Source organism: Drosophila navojoa, chromosome X, assembly GCF_054131105.1.
Source record: "Drosophila navojoa isolate 15081-1374.11 chromosome X, UAZ_NAV_1.0, whole genome shotgun sequence".
NCBI classification, from domain to species: Eukaryota; Metazoa; Arthropoda; class Insecta; order Diptera; family Drosophilidae; genus Drosophila; species Drosophila navojoa.
This window is the reverse complement of record NC_142895.1, coordinates 3,821,739-3,844,245: the sequence shown is the minus strand read 5'-3', so window position 1 is coordinate 3,844,245 and position 22,507 is coordinate 3,821,739. Positions and strand designations below refer to the sequence as shown.

Below are 22,507 nucleotides of genomic sequence, written 5' to 3'. Positions count from 1 at the left end.
GAAAACAAACAAAAAAACACAAAAAACAAATTGAGAACAACTCGTGTATGCATTTCAATGTATTCGATAAATAAACGAATTATTCCTCTACAGTACACACACAAATTGTTGCCATTCAATCTGCTATAGTATGTAACCCCATCCATTAAACTCACGCACTGTGAATGGGGCGGGAGCACAAAAGTGGGCTTTACTATACCAGGCGGTAATTGAGGGTTGATTTATGCCTGAAATTGGGTTGAGCTACGATGAGGTCATAATGACAAAAAAAAGAAAGATAACAAATTTTCGTTAAGCCGACTGGCTGAATGAAAGGTCATCCAGCTGCAGCTACTAACAAGTTGTACATATGCATTTATTTTTAGATAATATGACCTGGTTTTCGAAAAGCTGCTGCACTGCCCGCAATTGCAGTTTTCGAAAAAAACTAGGCAATCAGCCAGTGCTGCCAGATAGTGTCGCTCGATAAGTTGGGCGAAAAATTGCAACAACATTAATCGATAAGTGTTTTTGTTTTTTTTTTTCGCAAGCAGGTTGGCAGCCTCGCGTAGCAGGCAGAACAACGGCGACTATTAATTGATTAAATATATTTCACTTAATTTAAGAAATGCATAACAAACTAACGTGAATTGTTCTTGAACTTAATCAACAATTTAAAGCATATTAGTGCGACAAGTGTATTAAATCAACGCAAGAGTTATATTGCATTATTTTTTTTTTTGTTATTTTTTGCTCTCACACATATGCACACACACAGACACAAGTGCAATGAAAATGAAAACTACGATTCATTCTAAGCCACTATTTGTGCGTGTGTCTCTTGTCTTGTCTCTGTGTGTGTGAGAAGGCTGTTCGCGTGTGTGGGTGTGCTGGTTGGTCTGACGACATTGACTGAGCCTGCAACTGGGCCGACGGCCGCCCGACCGTCCGACCGCCTGCTGCCCGCTGCTCGCTGCCTCGTTCAAGCAGCTAGTAACCGTTACTCTGCTTCTTCTTCTTCTAATCGTGTGTCTTGCCACAACAGAAACAACTAGAGAATAATCAAGAAAAAAAGAAAACGAACAATAAGAAAGAACAAACATAAACAATAAAAAGAAAACAATCAAAGCTATTAACGAGAAAAACGAAAGTCTTGGAAAAACAAATGTGCCATGTCAATATTGAATGCAGCAGCGTTTGCTGGATTCCAGTGCTGTGAACTTTTACACTAAGGACACACATTCCCTCCCACGCGCGCGCTCTCCCCCGCCATGTTCACGTTCAATCGGCTGGGCAACGCTGGAACGGCTTCTGCTGCTGCGGCCGCTGCAGCGGCCGCTTCAGAAGCTCCAGCACATACGTCCAGCGGCTCCAGCAGCCATGCCAGTGTTGCCACACCCATCAGTGATCTCTATTTGCGCCCGCTGCCCTACCTGGACGCCAAATGGCTACGCGCCGATCTCATTGCCTGCCTGCGCAACGGTGCCGAGGGCGCCGTGCTCTGGAATCATCTGATTCAGGATTGCGAACTGGTGTCCTCGCCGACGGCGCCGCTGCTGAATGCACGCGGCCAGCTCTCCTACCTGGGCGACGATGGCAAGCACTACTGTGGCGCCCAGGCGCTGCAGTGCGCCTGCTGCCAGCCCGAGTACTGTGGCCCACTCTCCGCCTGCAACTGCGACGGCTGCCGACCCCTCGACTCGGACATGGCCATCAAGAAGCTAACCTCGGCGGCGGCCCAGCAGGCCACGGCCGGGCAACTGCACGCCACAGAGCTGACGCTGAGCAGCTGGATGTGGAGCCAGCCGCCCAATCAGCTAGCCAAGCACGACTGCCAGCGCACCATGATCGCTGAGCTCCACGACCTCTCGCTGCGCGCCGCCGGCAACTGTCTCTCGGCGCAGCAACTGCGCCAGCAGCTCTTCATCTACGAACGGTATTTTGTGGCCCTCAAGCGAAATCTGCTGCAGCAGAACCAACAGAACCAGCAGCAGCAGCAGCAGCAATCGACGCATCCTTCTTCAGCCGCACAACAGCAGTCGGAGGACTGCACTGCGGCCGCTCCACCCGAACAGGAGCAGCCGCGACGCCCGCCGCAGATGGAGCCGGAGCATGCGGCGCTGGGTTTGGCGCGCGTCGGCACACGAGCCGCTCTCAATTTCAGCTTTGCCTTTCTGCGTCGCGCCTGGCGCTCCGGCGAGGATATGGAAATGTGCAGCGAGCTGTTGAGTGAGGCTCTGGAATCGCTGCAGGAGCTGCCGGAGGCGACGCTCTTCGACTCGGCCGCCCAGGTGTCGCCGCTCTGGCTGGAGGTGATGGAGCGCTCGATCAAGTTTCTGCGTCTCGTCGCCCTCGGCGATCCCATGGGCGGGCGCTGCCTGGCCCCGCTGGCGGATAGGCATACGGCTCTGTGCCTGCTGCTGGAGCTGGGCGTGCAGAAGGGCACGCTGGCCGCCACGCTGGAGTGCGTGGTGCTGCTGCTGTTGCTCTGGGAGAAGGACAACGACAATGGCCATGCGCATGGACATGTGCATGGCCACGCCCACGGACATGGCGGTGTGAATGGCGATAATCGTGACATGCCGCGCAAGTCGGGCGCTCCGCTGCTGCGCATCCTGCAACGGTATCAGCGCCTGGGCGCCGAGCCAGTGCATCATCATCATGGTCACAGTGGCTGCCCCAATCCGAACGTGGAGCTGCCGACGCCGCTGGCCAGCGCCACCGAAACGTTTCTGCGCTTTCTCATGCTGCCCAAGAGCTCGGCGGCCATTGTGGATCTACGGCGTGCCGCTGTGGTCATCATCTCCCATCTGGATCGGCTGGTGCAGCCGCACATGCCGCAATTGACGAATCTCCTGCCCATGGCGGCCCCTGCCACGGCCACGCCCACAACGACGCCCATAAACATGTGGGAGCAGCAACGCGTCTATGCCCTGGGCTGGCCAGCGCTCTCCAAGGAGCAGCCGGGCTTCAACGTGGAGCCCGCCCTGAGCTGGAGCAATGCATCCGCCTGCCAGCAGCCGCCGGCACCGCCACCGCCGCCGCTGCTCCCCTGCAAGTTCCAGGTGCAGCAGGTGGCCTGCAGCGAGGATGTGGTGCTGCTGCTCAGCAAGGAGGGCAAGCTCTACAACTGGCACATTGCCAAGCCGGAGGCCGAGCCCCAGCAGCTGGACTTTGCCGAAATAGCCAACGAGACGTTCATCTCCATAGCCGCCCACTGCGAGGGCCGCCACTTCCTGGCCGTGGACAGCAACTGTAAGTGGAAGCTTCCGTCAGATGGAGCAGCGAAGCCTTGACTAATCTTTCCCTCCTTTAGTTAACGCCTATTCGTGGGGAGTCGGAGACAGCCGGCGGCTGGGTCACGGCGATTGCCATGCCCGTGAGCTGCCCACCAAGATCGAGAGCTTGGTGCGCCTGGTGAAGGCCGTCTACTGCGGCTGCTCGTACAGCGCGGCCATCACGCTGGGCGGCAATCTGTATACGTGGGGCCGTGGCACCTACGGCCGTCTGGGACATGGCACCTCGGATGATCAGTGTCTGCCCGCCATGGTGATGGCGCTCAAGGATCATCAGGTGGTGGACGTGGCGCTGGGCAGCGGCGATGCCCATACCCTGTGCCTGACCAGCGAGGGACTGGTCTTTGCCTGGGGCGATGGCGACTACGGCAAGCTGGGCAACGGCAGCTGCAACAGCAGCCTCCTGCCGCAGCTCATCGACTGCCTGCCGCGGGTGCAGCGCGTCTATGCGGGCGCCCAGTTCTCGCTGGCGCTCAGCTGCGAGGGCCAGCTCTACAGCTGGGGCAAGGCCTCCTGCCTGGGCCACCAGCTGGTCGAGCGCAACGTGCAGGGCTGCAGTGTGCCCAGATTGATAACAGGCCTCCAGGTGAGTCTCTCTCTCTCTCTCTCTCTCTCTCTCTTGGGCAATCGGGAATCAGCTAATCCTGGTCTCGTTCTGATTTGCAGCACAAGCGCATTGTGGACGTGGCCGTGGGCGTGGCCCACTGCTTGGCGCTGAGCAGCAACGGCGAGATCTTTGGCTGGGGCCGCAACGACAATCAACAGATATGTCCCGCCTCCGTTTGCAGTGAGCCGCTGCTCCGGCAGCCCATCCAGGTCACCCTGCCCACGCTGCCGGCCAGCGGCATTGCCTGCACGGCCACACAGAGCCTGATCTGGACGCAGAGCACGCGGCAGGGTGTGCCGTTGCGTGCACCATTTGTCATCGACCTGGGCGAACCCACATTCCGACTGCTCGACCAGCTGCTGGGCATGTGCAGTGCCAGCACGGCGCAGGATAATCGCCAGACACCCAACCAGGAGTCCGAATGCATTGCCGTCGCCTGCTTGAATCTGGTGCGGCTCCAGCTGCTGGCGCTGATCGCCAACGGCGTGGAGCCGCGCACCGTTGGCCTGGCCAGCGGCGGACGACTACTCAACAGCCTCAAGACCCGCATTCTCAGTTTAGCCGGCGGCAGCCAGGTGCTGCGCACCATCCAAGTGGCCGCCCAGCAGGCACTCCAGGTACTGAGTGAATTCCCCATAATGATAAACCAGAATATCATCTCTTACTCTTCCCTTTGCAGGATGGCTGGAGCGTGCTCCTGCCCACGGCAGCGGAACGCGCACAGACGCTAACGGCGCTGCTGCCCTCGGAGCCGGGGCAGGCGTGCTCGCCGGGACATCGTTTCATGACAGATCTGCTGGTCAGCTCGCTGATGGCCGAGGGCGGCCTGGAGACGGCGCTGCAGCACGCCATACGACTGGAGAGTAGCTCCTGCTCCACGGACTGCAACGACGGTGCGCATCTGCCGCTGCTGCAGCTGATCACGCGGCTCCTGGGCAACAATGCCTCGCTCACGCAGAGTCGTCTCTCCCTGACGTTGCTGGTCAAGCAGCAGCAGCAGCAGCAGCAACAGCCCGCAGAGGAGGACCACCTGCACCATCATCACCACCACCAGTACCAGCAGCATCTGTACCACCAGCATCAGCACCAGCACCAGCATCACCATCATCACCAGCATCATCAGCAGCAGCAGCAACATTTCCTGCTGCAGCAGCAGCAACAGCAGCCCGGCACGAGTCCCAGTCTCTGTTTGCTGCATCGCTTTCAGCGGCTGCTCCTGGCGCACATTCATCAGGCGGGCCCCGAGGAGGACACAACGGGAGCCGAGGCGCTGCTCGCCCAATACCTGCACAGCCTGATTCCGGCCTGCGTCAGCACGCTGCAGCAGGCCCAGGAGCTGGCCCTGCAGTGCCGGGAGTCGGGCGAGCTGGTGACGCTGGGCGCCCAGCTGTTGGGCGCTGCGCTAAATCGTGTGCTCCAGTCGGACATCTCGGACGCTCTGCTGCACGAGCTGCTGGTGGGCCTGGTGCTGCTGAAGCGTGATCGCCCCCAGTGCCTGGCCAGCCTGCGCTGGGCCCGCCTCTTCCTGCCGCTGCTGCGCGTGCTTGATCGGCTGAACCGCGCCCTGGGCGAGGGCGAACTGCGCGACAACGACGACATGGGCTGGCCGGGCATCATTTGTCGCGGCGGCCCCAAGGGCGGAGCACCGCCCCCTGCTGCCGACCCGGAGACGCACTACGTCCGGCGCTGCGACATGGAGAATCTGCTGCTCGACGGCGGCCGCTGCATCATTGTGGCCGGCTACGTTTGTGATCTCAATGGCTACAAGTGAGTGGGACGGGAGGGAGGGGATTCATATGCATATCCAGAGTGGGCCTTTAATTAATTGTGTGTCCTTACAGCTGTGAGTCGGACAACATGCGCGCCCTGCTGGATCTGGGTCTGGGCAAGGATTTGAGCGCGGAGCTGAGCACGCCGGCGTATCGCAGCGCCATGGAGCAGCTGCTGCAGCATCACAAGCTGGGCAAATACCTAGCCAATCAGAGCGCCAGCGAGGAGAAGGTAAGCAACACACTTCCCAGCTGGGGCAATCCATTGACATTGGCCTCTCATTGCAGACGGCGACGCCGGGTGCCACACGGCTGACGCACTTCAGCTCGGAGTGTGCGCTGGCCCAGCTGCTGGGCCTGGTCGCCAATCTCATGTGCAGCGGCCCGAGCCTGCAGCCAGCGGAGCTGCAGTGCCGCCAGCTGGACAAGTCGTCGCTGCTCAGCGGCGGCCTGCTCATGCTGCAGCCCAACAATCCGTTCGACGAGGAGAAGGGCGAGGCGCGCAGCAGCCACAGCACGGCGGGCAACACGCCCACGTGTGAGGCACCACTGCCGCCGCCGCCCAAGGCGCAGCTGCAGAATCGCGTGGATAGCTTCATTGCGGGACTGGCGGAGGCGCGACTCAGTGACCCGCTGGTGGCCAATTGGCTGACACTGACCGAACGCTACTGCAAGGCGCACAATTTGATGTGGCACCAGGAGTTCGCCACCGAGCATCCGGTGCAGGAGCTGGAGCGTCTGCTGAGCGCCGTTCTGTTGCGGCATCAGTGCCTGGGCGGTCTGGTGCTCAGTGCTCTGGAGGCGATGCCCTTGGGCGAGCAGCAGCAGCAGCCACCGCAGCAGCAGCAGCAGCAGCAGCAGTCGCTGCCCAAGCAGCTGGGCGAGATCATACGTCTGGTGCACCAGGCCAAGTGGTCGGTGGTGCGGACGCGGCAGCAGCTCAATCGCAGCTACAAGGAGGTCTGTGCGCCCGTCCTGGAGCGTCTGCGCTTCCTGCTCTACGAGGTGCGTCCTGCCATCAGTCCGCAGCAGCGCGGACTGCGCCGGCTGCCGATTTTGCAGCGTCTGCCGCGATTCCGGCTGCTGGTGCGACGCCTCCTGCAGGAGCTGCGCACCGCCAAGCAACAGCCGGTGGCCAAGCCCGAGGATCTGCTCAATGCCAGCATCCAGCAGCAGCAGCAGCAGCAGCAACAACAGGAGCTCCTCATCTACGATCAACACGAACAGCAGCAGCAGCAGGAGGAGGAGGAGAAGAAGAAGCCAAAGCAGCAGAAGCAACTGGACGAGGAGGAGTCGCTGCTGCGGCGGCTGAACGAACGCCAGCTGCAGACGGACATCGAGCTGGATGCGACACTCATGCAGGACATCGTGGACTTTGCGCTCCAGGACAGCTGCGACGTGGAGACGGTGCGACGCGCCATGTACTGTCAAATGCAGCGCTTCCAGCTGCGTCTGGCCGGGCTGCAGCTGGTGCAGCAGCTCCTGGAGCTGCACGGCCTGCTGGACGCCGCCCAGTACAGCCTGCTCAATGGCTACCTGGGGCTGCATCTGAAGTCGGCGGCCAGTGGCGCGTCGCCGCAGCATGTGCTCGGCCAGCTGAACATGGTGAGCGCATACCAGAAGGCCCGCCTCCTGCTCGCCCAGTCCCGAGTCCTCGAATGGGCGGTGCGCGAACTGCGCCGCCTGGTCAACCAGGAGCAGCAGGGCGCTGCTCGCGGCAAGGACAGCTGCAACCTGAGCACCTATGTGCTGCTCAAGCGCTTGCCACGCGCCCGCTTCCTGATCAGCGTGTTCGGGCTGCTGGCCAAGGAGCTGGGCGCCAACGAGCTGGGGCTGCTCATCAACTCTGGCCTGCTGGGCACCGTCCTGGGTCTGCTGGCCCAGACGGGCGGCGAGGGCAACGTCAAGTCGAACAACTGCGAGCTGAGCGTCCTCTACGAGGACAGCGTGCTGAAGCAGAAGTGCAGCAAGGCGCAGCTGAGCGGACCGGATCTGGCCAAGCTCATGAAGATCGGCACGCGGATTGTGCGCGGCGCCGACTGGAAGTGGGGCGATCAGGATGGCAATCCGCCGGGCGAGGGGCGCATCATCAGCGAGGTGGGCGAGGACGGGTGAGTGGCAACAAACGGCAGGAGGCCATTGAGATTCCATTGCTAATTGTGTGTGATTCCTCCTCCAACAGGTGGGTGCGTGTCGAGTGGTATACGGGCGCCACCAACTCCTATCGCATGGGCAAGGAGGGCCAATACGATCTGCAGCTGGCGGACAGTGCTCTCAATGTGGCATCGCCCACGGAACCGGAGCGCGAGGAGCTGGGCACCTTGGAGCCACCGCCCAGCAGTGAATCGCATCCCACTAAGCTTCTGAGGCACTGCGCCTCCAAGCTCCTGCAAATCCTGGCCGTGGGCAGCGGTCTGCACGGCGCCCAGCTGGACAAGTATGCGCTCCGTGGCATCACGAGCATGTTCCGTGCCATAGTCGATCCGAAGCCGGCGCTGGCCAATGTGGTGCACTGCCTCAACTGGCTGAACCTTGGCTTTATACGTGCCATAGCAGGTGAGCAGGCGAGCGAGCGCATGGCAATCTGACCATATATATATATATCTGTGTGCTTTTTGGTGATCCTTCCAGGTGACTGTCCACGGCTGTGCCTGGAGCTGAGCTCGCCGAATTGGCTGTCGCACTACTTTGCGCTGCTGGAGCAGCCGGCGGGCACGGAACGTGGGGTCTATCGTCAGCTGCACTGCCTGCGCCTGATGCAGTGCATCCTCAGCTCGTGGGGCGTGGAGCAGGAGCCGCGCATGGCTGGCCTGGTGCGTCAGCTCTTCGCCACACTGGGACGCATCGCATTGCATTGTCCGGGCGATGTGACGCTGCAGCCGGTGCAGGAGGGCGGCAAGGCGCGAGTCCTGCTGACCGCCTCCCACTCGGGCACCGTCGCCGAGGAGCTAGTGGCGCTGCTGCGTCGCCTGCACACGCTGCCGCATTGGAATGCGGTGATCAACTCGTTCCTGGCACAGAAGCTTTGCGTCGCCGCCGAGCTGCTGCAGGGCGAATCGCAGCTGCCGCAGACGCCGCTGGACACGGAGCAGAGCCTGGTGCTGGGCGTGCTGAGCGCCATGGGCGGCTACGATCTGCGTCCGCGTGTCGGCCTCCACTGCTTCCACGAGGGCAGCCACATGATCATCGCCAGCTTCACCCACAAGGGCCGCTGCCTGCTGGCCCACAGCGCTCCGCCGGCGGTCGCCAATCTGGCGCAGGGCTTGGTCAAGGTGCCGCTGGCCACGGTGCTGCCGCAGCTGGACCACAGCGTGTTCAGCCTGACGCGTCTGCCCATGAACGAGATGCTGCTCAACGCCTGGACGGTGCTGCTCTATGGCGCCGCCAGCCCCAGTCCCGGCTCCGGCTCGGGCGCCGGCAACTGGGAGCTGCTCAATGCGGGCGAGGGCAAGCTGGACGTGCGCCTGCTGCGCAGCCAGCAGCTGCAGCTGGCGGTGCTGCACACGAACGGCGTCCTCTATCGCCACCAGGCGGCGCTACGCAAGATACTCAAGCAGCGGGCACCGGCCAGCGTCTACAGCGGGAACGAGTGCAGCGAGGAGCCGGAGGCGGAGGCGCTCAACGAAGCGGAACTGGAGCTGCACTCGGAGCACACGGAGGCCAACAACAGCGGCAGCGGCAGTCACAGCAACAACAACCACAATGGCCACAACAGCAGGTAAGGAGCGAATGCATTGCTAGAGAGGATTAGGCCTCTAACAGCCCGCTCTCTCTCTCTCTCTCTCTGCAGCAATCAACCGTCGGAGCAGCTGCTCATTCAGGTCCTGCTGCTGCGCGCCACGCAACCGTCCCCGGTGAAGGCATGCTATAGCTATACGGATCTGGCCACGGCGGCGCTCAACTGCGTCCAGACGCTGGCCAGCCAGGCGTATCAGCAGCTGAACGTGGAGAATGCGCTGCAGCCGGTGCACTTGGCCAGCCCAGCGCAGCCGACCATGGTCCATGGCATCGCCATTTACAACGTGGCCAAGGAGCAGTCGGCGCCGGCGCCAGCGGATCAGCTCAGCCAGGCAACGCCGCCGGCCAGCGATGCCCAGCTAATTGAGCAGATTATGGAAATGGGCTTCACGCGACGCAATGTGGAGCTGGCACTGAAGCAGCTGTCGCTGCAGGCGGAGGCTGTGCCGACGCCGGAGCAAATCGTGCAATGGATACTGGAGCATCCGGATGTCTGTGCGAATACCATCGATGTGGAGGCAGTGGAGCCGACAGCGGCCGCCAATGGCAGCAGTCGGAGCAGCAGCAGCAGCACCACCACCACCACCACCACTAGCACCACCAGCAGCAACAGCAGCACCTCCTCATCCTCCGACACGGTCGAGGATCAGCCGGTGCAAAAGTTCGATACGCGCAAAGATTTTCCCACTGCCGATCACTATGCGCTCTACGTCCGGGGATTGGTGCGTCCGGGCATGCTGGTGCGCTGCTGTCGCGACTTCGAGGAGATCAAGCAGGGCGACATGGGCACCGTGCTTATTGTGGACACTGAGGGGCTGCACGATCTGAACGTGCAGGTGGATTGGCGCAATCATGGCAGCACCTACTGGGTATGTTTCGTGCACATCGAACTGGTGGAGCCGGCACAGCCGGGATCGCATTTACTACCATTGCCACGCCCGCCGCCGCCCATAGCTGTGGGCGCCCGGGTGAGGCAACTGATGCGGCTGGGCGGCTCACGGAGCCAGCTGGAGTACGGCCTGGTGACGGCGATGCGGGGCAAGCAGCTGACAGTGGAGTTTCCCGACCAGCCCAACTGGCAGGGTCACATCAACGACGTGGAGCCGAGTCCAGCAGTCGCGGCGGCAGCGGGTGCGCCGGGAGCAGCAGCAGGAGGCGCAAGTGGAGCTGCTGGACAAGCAGCGACTGCGGCGCCTCAAGCCGACCTCATTGAGGATTGGTCGCGCTGCATACGCTCGCTGAGCGTGAGCTCCAATGAGGCGGCAGCGAAGCATCTGCTCGACGGCAGCGGCCTGGCCTGGCAGAGCTGCTCGAGCGGCGCCTGCCGGCATTGGATACGGCTGGAGCTGCACGATCGCATCCTGGTGCACAGTCTGGCGCTGCGCGTCAGTCCGGAGGATCATTCGCACATGCCGTCGCTGGTGGAGGTGCGTGTGGGCGACTGCATCGACAGCCTCAAGGAGTACACCTGGGTGCCCGTCGGATCGACCGTGAATCGTGTGGTGCTGATGCAGCAGGCCGTCTCCTATTATCCGTGGATCGAAATCGTGATCAAGCAGTGCCAGAACAATGGCATCCAGTGCAAGGTGCACGGCATCGAGTTCATCGGACGTCGCCAGCAGCCGGACATCCAGCACATGCTGGCCAATGCCCAGTTCCTGGCCTGCGAGTATGGCAACACGAATGGAGCAGCGGGCGCAGCAGCAGCGGCGGCGGCGGCGGCAGCAACAGGCGCAACAGCCACTGCAGGATCAGGAGCAGGATCAGCGACCAGTGCGCCACTAGCCGAGAGTCTAACCGGACATGCCGAGCAGGAGCTGCCCTGCACGGTGATGGTGTGGGGCCTCAACGACAAGGAGCAGCTGGGCGGCCTGAAGGGCTCCAAGGTGAAGGTGCCCACCTTCTCGCCGACCATAAGTCGCCTGCGTCCCATCCACATAGCCGGCGGCTCAAAGTCCCTGTTTGTGGTCAGCCAGGATGGCAAGGTGTATGCCTGCGGCGAGGGCACCAATGGACGACTCGGGCTCGGTGTCACGCACAATGTGCCGCTGCCCCATCAGCTGCCGGTGCTGCATCAGTATGTGGTGAAGAAGGTAGCGGTGCACTCGGGCGGCAAGCACGCCCTCGCCCTCACCCTGGACGGCAAGGTGTTCAGCTGGGGCGAGGGCGAGGACGGGAAGCTGGGGCACGGCAATCGCAGCACGCTGGACAAGCCGCGACTGGTGGAAGCGCTGCGCGCCAAGAAGATACGCGACATCGCTTGCGGCTCATCCCATTCGGCGGCGATCAGCAGCCAGGGCGAGCTCTACACGTGGGGATTGGGCGAGTACGGGCGACTGGGCCACGGCGACAATGCCACCCAATTGAAGCCCAAGCTGGTCACGGCGCTCAGCGGACGCCGGGTCATCCAGGTGGCCTGCGGCAGTCGCGATGCCCAGACGCTGGCGCTGACCGAGGACGGCGCCGTCTTCAGCTGGGGCGACGGCGACTTTGGCAAGCTGGGACGCGGCGGCAGTGAGGGCTCCTCGACGCCGCACGAAATCGAACGCCTCTCGGGCATCGGCGTCATCCAGATCGAGTGCGGGGCCCAGTTCAGCTTGGCCCTGACCCGAGCGGGCGAGGTGTGGACCTGGGGCAAGGGCGACTACTATCGCCTGGGCCACGGCGGGGATCAGCACGTGCGCAAGCCGCAGCCCATTGCCGGACTGCGCGGCCATCGCGTCATCCACGTGGCCGTGGGTGCGCTCCACTGCCTGGCCGTGACGGACGCCGGGCAGGTCTACGCCTGGGGCGACAACGATCACGGGCAGCAGGGCAGCGGGAATACGTTTGTGAACAAGAAGCCGGCCCTGGTGATCGGCCTGGATGCGGTGATCGTGAATCGTGTGGCATGCGGCAGCTCCCACTCCATGGCCTGGGGCCTGCCCAATGCCAGTTTGGATGAGGAGAAGCGCGGCCCGGTGCCCTTCGGCTGCACTCGGGATCCGCTCGGCGGCAGCAGCCTGGGCATCTACGAGGCGGAGACACATCCGCATGCGCACACCACGCCGGACATGGCCGGCAAGCCGGACGTGCGGCCGAGCACCTCGGCTGCAGCAGCGGCGGCAGCAGCAGCGGCGGCTGCCTCCTGCTCAGCGTCCGGCTCCGGCGCCGGCACCGGCTCCACTCTGGCCAGTCTCAGCGAGAGCCTGGCACTGGAGACGCCGGCGGCACGCCAGGCGGCGCTGGGGCATGTGCTCCGGGCAATGAGCATCTTGCAGGCGAGGCAGCTCATTGTCGCCGCACTCACCAGCCACAGCAAGGTCAACTACAAGGAGTCGGCGGCCAGGCATGCCGGCGCCCACATCGAACTGGAGGAGCAGCTGAACACGGCTGCCGGCACTGGCAGTGGATCGGCAGCAGCAACATCAGCAACCGCAGCAGCAACAGCAGGAGCAGGAGGAGGAGGAACAGCGGCTACAGCAGCAGCAGCGGCGGCCGCTGCTACGACAATTGCCCAGGGCGGAGGCGAGGCACCAGCGGATGCCAGCGATGTGGAGCCGCAGGCGCAGCACAGTCCAGAGGAGATGCCACTGCCGGCCGCCGTGATGAGCTCGGGCTTGAGCGCCTTCCAGAGCCTGACCGGCTCACTGTCCATGTCGGGCATGTCGGCGGGTTCGCATTCGCGGATGTCGGCCAGCGCGATGTCCGTGATGGCCGCCACGATGACGCAGCAGGAGGAGATGCTGGCCCAGTTCAGTCACAATCACGGGCTGGACGATTTCGGTGCCCTGCTGCAGGAGGCGGAGGCGAAGAGCCTCGTCGAGCTGCTGAAGCTGGCGGTGTGCGGACGCTGCGGCCCGCCCAGCACCGCCCAGACCATAGCCGAGACCCTAATCTCGCTGAGCAGCAATGCGGGCATTGCGGCCATGCTGCTGGAGACGTGCATCACGGAGCTGGAGGATCTGTGCACGTCGCGCCACTGCCTGGGCAAGCTGCCCAAGCCGGTGATGCAGGAGAGCAGCCATCCGTACGTGGACAACATGAATGTGAGTGGAACTGTTCGCATTCCGGGCGCCGAGATGCTGCGCATCGAGTTCGACAGCCAATGCAGCACAGAGAAACGCAACGATCCGCTGGTGATCATGGATGCATCCGGACGCATGTTGGCCATGCGATCGGGCCGCGAATTCGCCCACTGGGCGCCCGAGATCCGGGTGCCCGGCGATGAGCTGCGCTGGAAGTTCTGCTCGGACAGCTCGGTGAACGGCTGGGGCTGGCGCTTCTGGGTGCACGCCATCATGCCGGCTGCCACGCTGGGCGAGAGCGGCTCGGACCGTGCCGTCTTGTCGCAGCCATCGATGGCGCTGGTCATGGCGCTGCTCGACGCGCGGCTGGCGCCACGCCAGCCCCAGGTGCTGCTCCGGCTGGCCGCGGCGCTGGCGGCCTGCGCCCAACTGGGCGCCCTGAGCACGGCCCAGCGCATCTGGGCGCTGAAGAAGCTGCACGCGGTGCTCCTGCTGGAGCAGGCGCCCAAGCCGCAGGAGCCCGCCCTGGCGGCCATACTGATGCCCCTCATCCCGGAGCTACTGCGTCAGTACGAGTACGAGGAGCCACAGGTGCGCGGTGGCATTCATCTGATGCACTCGGATTACTTCAAAACGCTGGCGGCGCTCGCCTGCGACATGCAGCTGGACGCCGCCCTGCCCACCAACGGCAGCGGCATCTGCAGCAGCACTAGCGCGTCCTGCACCGGAGCAAGTGGAACTGTGACTGGCTTCATCGGCGGCGGAGGCGTTGGCGGCGTTGGCGGCGTCGGCGGCAGCAGCAGCAGCCTCAACTCGAACGCATCGGGGGATATGCACAAGTGGGCGTGGTTCAAGCGCTACTGCATTGCGGTGCGCGTGGCCCAATCCCTGATCCGGCGCACGGAGCTGCCCCGTCAATTCTGCCTGGAGGTGCGCAAAAAGTTTGCCGAGATGCTGCCGACGCCGGTGCCCAGTGCAGTGGCTGCCGGCTGTCAATCTCCGGGCGCCTCGCTGATCAACTCGACCACATCGCTCTCCTCCAGCACGGTGAGCAACGCCTCTGCCACGGACCAACAGCAGCAGCAGCAGCAGCAGCAGGTGCAGGCGCATCAATTGGCCCAGCAGGAGATGCTGCTGCTGGAGCAGCTGCAGCCGCAGCCGTTGCAGCTGCTGCTGCACGAGGATCACACACTGTTCCAGGCGCCGCACGATGCCCAGCTGCTGCAGTGGCTCAATCGCCGGCCAGACGACTGGGCGCTCAGCTGGGGCGGCGCCAGCACCATCTACGGCTGGGGCCACAATCATCGCGGCCAGCTGGGCGGCCTGGAGGGCAGCCGCATCAAGACGCCGACGCCCTGCGAAGCGCTCAGCCTGCTGCGGCCGGTGCAGCTGGCCGGCGGCGAGCAATCCCTGTTTGCAGTCACGCCGGATGGCAAGCTGTTCGCCACGGGCTACGGGTCCGGCGGACGTCTGGGCGTCGGCGGCAGCGACTCGTGGGCGATACCCACGCTGCTGGGCTCCCTGCAGCATGTGTTCGTCAAGAAGGTGGCCGTCAATTCCGGGGGCAAGCACTGCCTCGCCCTGACCACCGACGGCGAGGTGTACGCCTGGGGCGAGGGCGAGGACGGGAAGCTGGGGCACGGCAATCGCATGAGCTACGATCGACCCAAACTGGTGGAGCATCTGAATGGCATGAGCGTGGCTGACATTGCCTGTGGCAGCGCCCACTCGGCGGCGATAACGGCAAGTGGACACGTCCTGACCTGGGGCAAGGGTCGCTACGGTCGCCTGGGGCATGGCGATTCGGAGGATCAGCTGCGACCGAAGCTGGTGGAGGCGCTGCTCGGCTATCGGGCCATTGACATTGCCTGCGGCTCGGGCGATGCCCAGACGCTGTGCATCACGGACGACGACAACGTCTGGAGCTGGGGAGATGGTGACTATGGCAAGCTGGGACGCGGCGGCAGCGATGGCTGCAAGCTGCCCTACAAGATCGAGAGTCTCGCCGGCCTGGGCGTCATCAAGGTGGAGTGCGGCTCACAGTTCTCCGTGGCGCTAACCAAATCCGGCGCCGTCTATACCTGGGGCAAGGGCGACTTCCATCGCCTCGGCCACGGATCGGTGGATCATGTGCGGCGACCCAAGAAGGTGGCTGCGCTGCAGGGCAAGAAGATCATCTCGATTGCGACCGGCTCGCTGCACTGCGTCGCCTGCAGCGACGCCGGCGAGGTCTTCACCTGGGGCGACAACGACGAGGGACAGCTGGGTGATGGCACCGTGACGGCCATACAACGGCCACGCCTGGTCGCCGCCCTCCAGGGCAAGCACATTGTGAAGGTCACCTGTGGATCGGCGCACACGTTGGCCCTGTCCACCTCACAGTTGAGCGAGCGACTGCGTCCGCTGCCCAATCCGCCGCTCGAATACGACTTGGTGCGTGATCTGCCGCCGGAGGCGCTGCACGCCCGGCTCATCCTGCTGCACCACTTCTCGGAGCTCCTCTGCCCCTGCCTGGCCATGCTGCCCATTTCGGGCGACCTGAGCCTGGGCGCCCTCAAGGACGTGCTCGTCTACAACATCAAGGAGGCCGCATTCCGCAAGGTCATCCAAACGACAATGGTGCGAGACAAGCAGCATGGACCCGTCATCGAGCTGAATCGCATCCAGGTGAAGCGCTCCCGTAGCCGTTGCAATGGCTTGGCCGGCGTCGATGGCATGAAGAGCGTCTTTGGCCAGATGGTGCAGAAGCTGCCGCTGCTCACCCAGGAGGCGCTCGCCCTGCCCCATCGCGTGTGGAAGGTCAAGTTTGTGGGCGAGAGCGTGGACGACTGCGGTGGCGGCTACAGCGAATCCATAGCGGAGATGTGCGACGAGCTGCAGAACGGCAGTGTTCCACTGCTGATCAGCACACCCAACGGCCGTGGCGAGGCGGGTGCCAACCGGGATTGCTTCCTGCTGGATCCAACCCTAACATCCGTGCTGCAGATGAACATGTTCCGCTTCCTGGGCGTGCTTATGGGCATAGCCGTGCGCACCGGCTCGCCGCTGAGTCTCAAGTAAGTTCAGCTGGAATGAGTATACAATGAATCCACAATTTAACCAAATCTCTTGCCTTCTTCAGCTTGGCGGAACCCGTTTGGCGTCAGCTGACGGGCGAGCCCCTGCGACCCACCGATCTGACCGAGGTGGATCGCGACTATGTGGCCGGCCTGCTCTGCATACGCAACATGGACGACGATACCAAGCTGTTCAACACGCTGGAGCTGCCGTTTTCGACATCGTCGGCGCGCGGACATGAGGTGCCGCTGTCCACCCGTTACACGCACATCTCGCCCAGAAATCGGGCGGAATACGTGCGTCTGGCGCTCGGCTTTCGACTGCACGAGTTCGACGAGCAGGTGAAAGCGGTGCGGGACGGCATGTCCAAGGTGATACCCGTGCCCCTGCTCTCGCTCTTCTCGGCCGCCGAACTGCAGGCCATGGTCTGCGGCTCACCGGACATACCGCTGGGGCTGCTCAAGTCGGTTGCCACCTACAAGGGATTCGATCCCAGCTCTGCGCTGGTCGGCTGGTTCTGGGAGGTCATGGAGGAGTTTACCAACCAGGTAAGTCAAATAAAACGAAAGTGTCAATTTGATGCAGTTGCTAAAAATGCCCTCGGGAATTCTATTTTAGGAGCGTTCGCTGTTTCTGCGCTTTGTCTGGGGCAGAACACGACTGCCGCGCACCATAGCCGATTTCCGAGGACGAGACTTTGTGCTGCAGGTGCTCGAAAAGAATCCGCCCGATCATTTTCTGCCCGAAAGCTATACCTGCTTCTTCCTGCTCAAAATGCCACGCTACTCCTGCAAGGTAAGCTGAAAATTAACGAAATCTACGCCAGAAATGCTGACTAAAACTCTTCCCCTCTCATTGCTGTAGGCGGTGCTGCTGGAGAAGCTGAAATATGCGATTCATTTCTGCAAGAGCATCGATACCGATGAATATGCACGCGTGGCCATGGGCGAACCCACCGAGGCAACTGGGAGCGAGGACAACAGTGATCTGGAGTCCGTTGCCAGTCACGATGGCTAAACGCACTATCGATAACAACCATTTATCGAACATTGAATTAAAGGGAAATTTACCAACCCACTGCTGCTGCTGCTACTGCTGCTTAACATACTATAAACGAAACGCACTTCAAACGCATTAGAATAGCTGGTTTAGCTGATTAATCGATTAGTTGATTAACTGCTTAGCAATTTGCACATACTGCAGCAGATAGTCAAAGATATCCACTCACGTACACACACACACATTCACTCACTCACATAAACGAATACAGCTTGGAAGAAAGAGAGAGCAAAACAAAAGAATGCGCGATATTGAAAGAGTATAAGACTGGAAAACTTCCAGTGGAAACTGTAGATGAGCCGATGCGACACACGAAACCAAAAAGCAAAATAAGTAAACGTTAAATGTTATTTCCATATTGCATAAATGTTAGTTAAAAAAGTCCAAACACACACATACTCATATATATGATGTATGAGCACACCATGAATCTATTTAGTCTATACATATACATACATAAACATAATTATGCTTACATAGCTTACAGTTGGCAGGAACTGCCGCCTGCCTGCTTGCAGTTGATAAGATATTGATATGAATTACGAATATTGATTATTGATAATGATAAATGCTATATTGATAATGATAAAATATGCTAATGATGATCAATTCTAGTTGTGTGTTTTCAGCAAAAATCCAAAAGAAAAAAATAAAATAAAAGAAAATTAAAAATATGCAAACATCTGAAATTTAAAATTAAATTGCAAATATTTAAAAATTAAATCGTTTAATATGTTGGGGAATAGGCAGCCAAAAAGCTCTTAGCAATCGAAATCATTTACATATATCGCTATACGATTGAGGGAAGAAATTTAAGCTTAGAAAGAAATTTGAATCTGTGACACGTTGGAGATGGGCACGCGAATTCAAAAGGATCTTAACAATCGATAGATAATTTATTTATATCGAGAAATAGCACTCGATGCTCAATTTCCCAATTCAACCGCCTACTGAGGGAAATTTTATTTAACTGATTATTTTGAATATGTGACGTTTGGGTTGGACAATTTGCATCTAAAATGGAACGCATCTTAACAATCGATGACTTATTTATATTAGGGGACGAGTATTCGTTTACTGATTGAGGGAAATTATAACTTAATTGCATTCAAATTAGAACTAAATCGAGTTGTTGTCATCAAGCTGAGAATGGTCACTTAACCATTCCAGCACCCATAAAAGAATTTTCAGTTTTTATTCTGCGTCAATAAATATAGTAGAAATTGATGGTTTTGCTATGTGGTCAAGACTAAAGCAATTTTTGCTGCCGTTTAATTTGATAAACAGTTCGTTTGTATTGAGAATTTTGATAGATATATAAGCCGTTAACCACGGATCTAGCCCCGACAAATCTTAGTCCTCAAAGTCCTCGAAGAACATCTCCGACGCAAAGTCGTTCTCAAAATAGCGGAACCTGCGTTGCGGTTGAGATTCTGGTTGCGACTGCGTCGTGGTGGTGGACTGCACCTTTGTCGGAGTCTGCAGTTGGGACACAGTTTGGGATTCCGTTTGCGGTTGCGCCACGGCCGCAAGCTCTTCCAGCTGGGCGGCCGTATCGGGTTCGCTGCTGGTGTTGTTGGGCACACAGGAGCGCGGTGCCGTGCGTCGCTGGCGAATGAGCAGCTGGTTATCGGGATCATAGTCGCTGCCCTCGTCATCTAGCTGATCAACGGGGTCGATTACAGCGACCGGAGGGCTCGATACAGCTGGCGGCGCCACGGCGGCAGCAGCAGGAGTGGGTAGTGATTTCGTAACGCGGTTGCATTTCTCGTCGGTGTCGATGCAGCAGGTGCCGCCAGACGCTGTATCGCCAATAACGGCGCCAATCACATTGCGCAGCACCCGGGAGGCGGCCTCGTGCATTTGCGTGATGAGCTCACGTGCCGGATGCGCCTCGTCCATATTCTCCGGGCTGGCAGCGAAGCTCGCTGCTGCCGGCTGATTGTGCTGTGGCTGCGCCTTCGTGTTGCTATGTGGATGGTGCTGCGTATGCTGTGGCTTGGCCGCGTCACAAGGGCACTTGCGGCGCTTCGGCGCCTCACACTTGCCCGACGCTGATGGTGGCGGTGGCGGCGGAGGTTCCTTCGAGCAACGATCCTCGCGTGGTTTCCGCTCACGGCAAACGCTGCAGTCGCGACCGCTTGCATCCTTCGCCTGCTTCTTCTTTTTCTGGTCGCAGCTGCAGTTTGGCGGCTCCTTGCCCTCTGCCGGCTGGCTCTTGCCACGGCGCACACGGTAGAACAAATAGACGAGCGCCAGTGTTGCATATGTGGCCTTTGCAACCTACCACAGCAGGAGCACGAGCAGGAGCAGGGACAGCAGGAGCAAGGAATGTTAGCTAACAAGAGTTGGACAATTGGACAGTTGGTCTACTCACATTCGCACGTCCGCTCATTGTGGAGCCATTGAAATACTTCTTAAAGCCATCGGCCATCGCGACTAACAGCAATTAGCTTCCGGGTTTTAGTCTTATCTATGTTTTCCTAAATACGGGCTGGGTTGTCTGGGTCCGGGGCCGGATCTGAACTGAATTACCCCAAAAAACGATCGGAGCCAAGCATCCGGCAGAGTTGCCTACTACGATTGCTTCTATGCCAACGGCAAAGTCAAAGCAAAGTATTCAACAGTATACGACTAGCAGATATTCTGTAAAACAATATGATTGTTATTTATGTAGTATTTCCCTTTCCCTGCTCAGCCCAGGTCTCTTGGGACTAGATAGCCGTAATATAGGGCGATAGTCCCATCTAGTTTTTGTGGCACGAGCTAATATCTGGGCATATCAATCAACCGCTACAGCACCCCCCATATTGGAAAATTCTATCCCTTCAATTAATGTTAGGCAAGTGAATTGCATTGCTCGAACTGCGATCGAATTTTTATTAACTTTTGAAGACATAACACAAGGAATTTGGTTAACGCTTAACGTCCAAGCAATTGGCAGCCCGTAACACAAACGGAAATTGGGGGACATCGAATGGAACTGTTGCTGCTCGACGGTTAGAGCAGCAGCTTCTGTTGGCAGCCTTTGCAATATTGAAAGGCCTCGCGACGCTTAGCATTGCGACGATGCATCTTGACCAGCACATAGATGAGACCCACCGATGCCCAAGTGGCCTTAGCAACCTACGAATATCTGGATAGTTAGTCGACAAGTTGACAATGTGGAGCCAATGGCGGCAAATGGACTTACGTTGGCGCGTCCACGCACGGTTTGGCTATCAAAGATCTTGCTGAACTTGAAGAAGTCCGACATCATGCGAGGAGGATTGAGCTTGTATCTAGAAGGTGGACTATACCTTGACCTGAGATGTATGTATGTGTGTATAGATTTATGTATATATTTTTAGTTTTTATATGTTTGTGTGTTGAATCGAAATTCAAGCAATTTAAGCTTGAGATTTTTGTTGATTTTGAATACCTAGAGAGGCATGATGATTCTATTGTGTAGCAGGCAGTGAGGGAGCATTTAAGGCAGGGCCTACTTCAATGTGAAATGGGATTCCTTTTCAGGCCATGCACAAATATCCTATAGCTAAGCTATTTCTTTAATAATAATCAATCTCCATGAATTGCAGCTCGTTAGAAATCGAGCGATTATAATGAGTACATCCAACGTATATTGAGCGTTTATTATAGACCTCAGAGGGTGCATTAGGCAAATAACTCTATAATTCGCATAGAGCTGAAATAGATGTTTCTCTATTTTTTTCATTTCAAAGGTTCTAATAATAGTGGAAATTTCACTAAAGTAGCCATTGTGCAATTAGATTGCATTCCCATCAATTGAAGCGAAGAGAGAGAGAGAGCGATAGAGTAGAGGGAAAGGGAGAAGCAAAGTTGATAAGTTTGGCTAGGAGTATGTATGAAGGATCCGCAGGATGTGTGGGTTAGGCTAGGTTAGAGCTAATGAAATGTACAAAGAGATAAATAAACGTTCTGTAAAATATATAATAATACAAGAGTTAAGAGGGAGCCAAACAATGGAGCTAAAAGCGAAACAAAGTCCTAAGCACGGGATAAGATAAGAAAGAAGCGAGCAATAAAGAAACACGGAAGACTGAAACTGAAGAGAGACAATGTCCATGTCTTTACATGCATAAAACAAAAGGAAAGCTTAACAAAATAAAATGATATTAGATATTAGAGTGAAGATACAAGAGGAATAAAGTTATAAGGAAAGGAATGAAGGAGCATAAGCGCAAAGAAAATAAAGACTTATGATTCGAACCTCACTAGATGATAATGAGGAAGACAATGAACTCACAAATACGAGTAAAATCTAAACGAAGAAGTGTAAAAGTAAGCTAGATCCAGGAAGGCAAGAGGTGAGTATAAACGAGAAAAATCAAAAGTAATCAAAAAAGTAAAACGAAAAGAAAATATATCCACGTAGTTGCCCTATGAGAGATAAACTTTGCTAGAGCTAGGCCCCAAAGGAAGGAAAAGCCGAAGGAAAAGAAAGAATACAGAATTTAGTAGATCTAAAACTAAAGCAAGAAGAGGAATAGTCTATTAGAGGCTAGCGAGAAGCGAGGATTAGAGTTAGAAGTTTAAAGTGAGGAGATGAGGAATAAGGAATGAAGGATGCTTGAGCCTCATCTGCGCCTAGACTAACATTTTGTGGCTAGTGTCAGTCCGACATAGCTCCCGTAGTCCCCCCTGAGTGCGCCCCTTCGCATGGGGCTGCAGTTGCAGTTCGCTTGTAGCGCGCAGCTATCTAAAGCCTAAAGATCTTGTTAACTCTTGCGTGCTAAGTTCAATTAAAATATTTGTTTTTCAAACAAACAGACAGACAAAGAGAGAAAGAGAGAGAGAGCAAGCAGAGAGAGAGAGCGAGAAACTAACGGCAGTTAATTACGGTCGGGTCGTCGTAATGACGATGATGAGCGTTTAACAATGGGGCGTTGGCTAGAGCCACTCACTGCAGTTGAGCTGCCCCAGAGTTGGTCCTACCCCAATGTGGCGTGCCCCAAGAACACCTGAAATGCAATT

At 58.2% G+C, this 22,507-nt stretch overlaps 3 protein-coding genes across 3 annotated transcripts; 1 reads left to right on the top strand and 2 right to left on the bottom strand.

Moving 5' to 3' along the window:
* The first annotated feature begins 509 nt into the window (after positions 1-509).
* On the top strand, positions 510-18,192 carry HERC2 (E3 ubiquitin-protein ligase HERC2). The gene is made up of 12 exons (XM_089263725.1): positions 510-3,234; positions 3,296-3,861; positions 3,942-4,499; positions 4,562-5,649; positions 5,724-5,883; positions 5,940-7,762; positions 7,834-8,207; positions 8,283-9,369; positions 9,442-16,452; positions 16,518-17,001; positions 17,072-17,248; positions 17,318-18,192. The coding sequence occupies exons 1-12, from the start codon at positions 1,251-1,253 to the stop codon at positions 17,468-17,470; spliced, it is 15,465 nt and encodes a 5,154-aa protein (XP_089119851.1). The 5' UTR covers positions 510-1,250; the 3' UTR covers positions 17,471-18,192.
* A 449-nt stretch (positions 18,193-18,641) lies between these two features.
* On the bottom strand, positions 18,642-20,088 carry LOC108656001 (uncharacterized). Its single transcript, XM_018107856.3, has 2 exons — positions 19,890-20,088; positions 18,642-19,795 (listed from the first exon to the last, which is right to left on the bottom strand). The coding sequence occupies exons 1-2, from the start codon at positions 19,944-19,946 to the stop codon at positions 18,866-18,868; spliced, it is 987 nt and encodes a 328-aa protein (XP_017963345.1). The 5' UTR covers positions 19,947-20,088; the 3' UTR covers positions 18,642-18,865.
* A 275-nt stretch (positions 20,089-20,363) lies between these two features.
* LOC108656237 (ATP synthase membrane subunit K, mitochondrial) lies at positions 20,364-20,956 on the bottom strand. Its single transcript, XM_018108231.3, has 2 exons — positions 20,706-20,956; positions 20,364-20,638 (listed from the first exon to the last, which is right to left on the bottom strand). The coding sequence occupies exons 1-2, from the start codon at positions 20,769-20,771 to the stop codon at positions 20,513-20,515; spliced, it is 192 nt and encodes a 63-aa protein (XP_017963720.1). The 5' UTR covers positions 20,772-20,956; the 3' UTR covers positions 20,364-20,512.
* Positions 20,957-22,507: the final 1,551 nt, after the last annotated feature.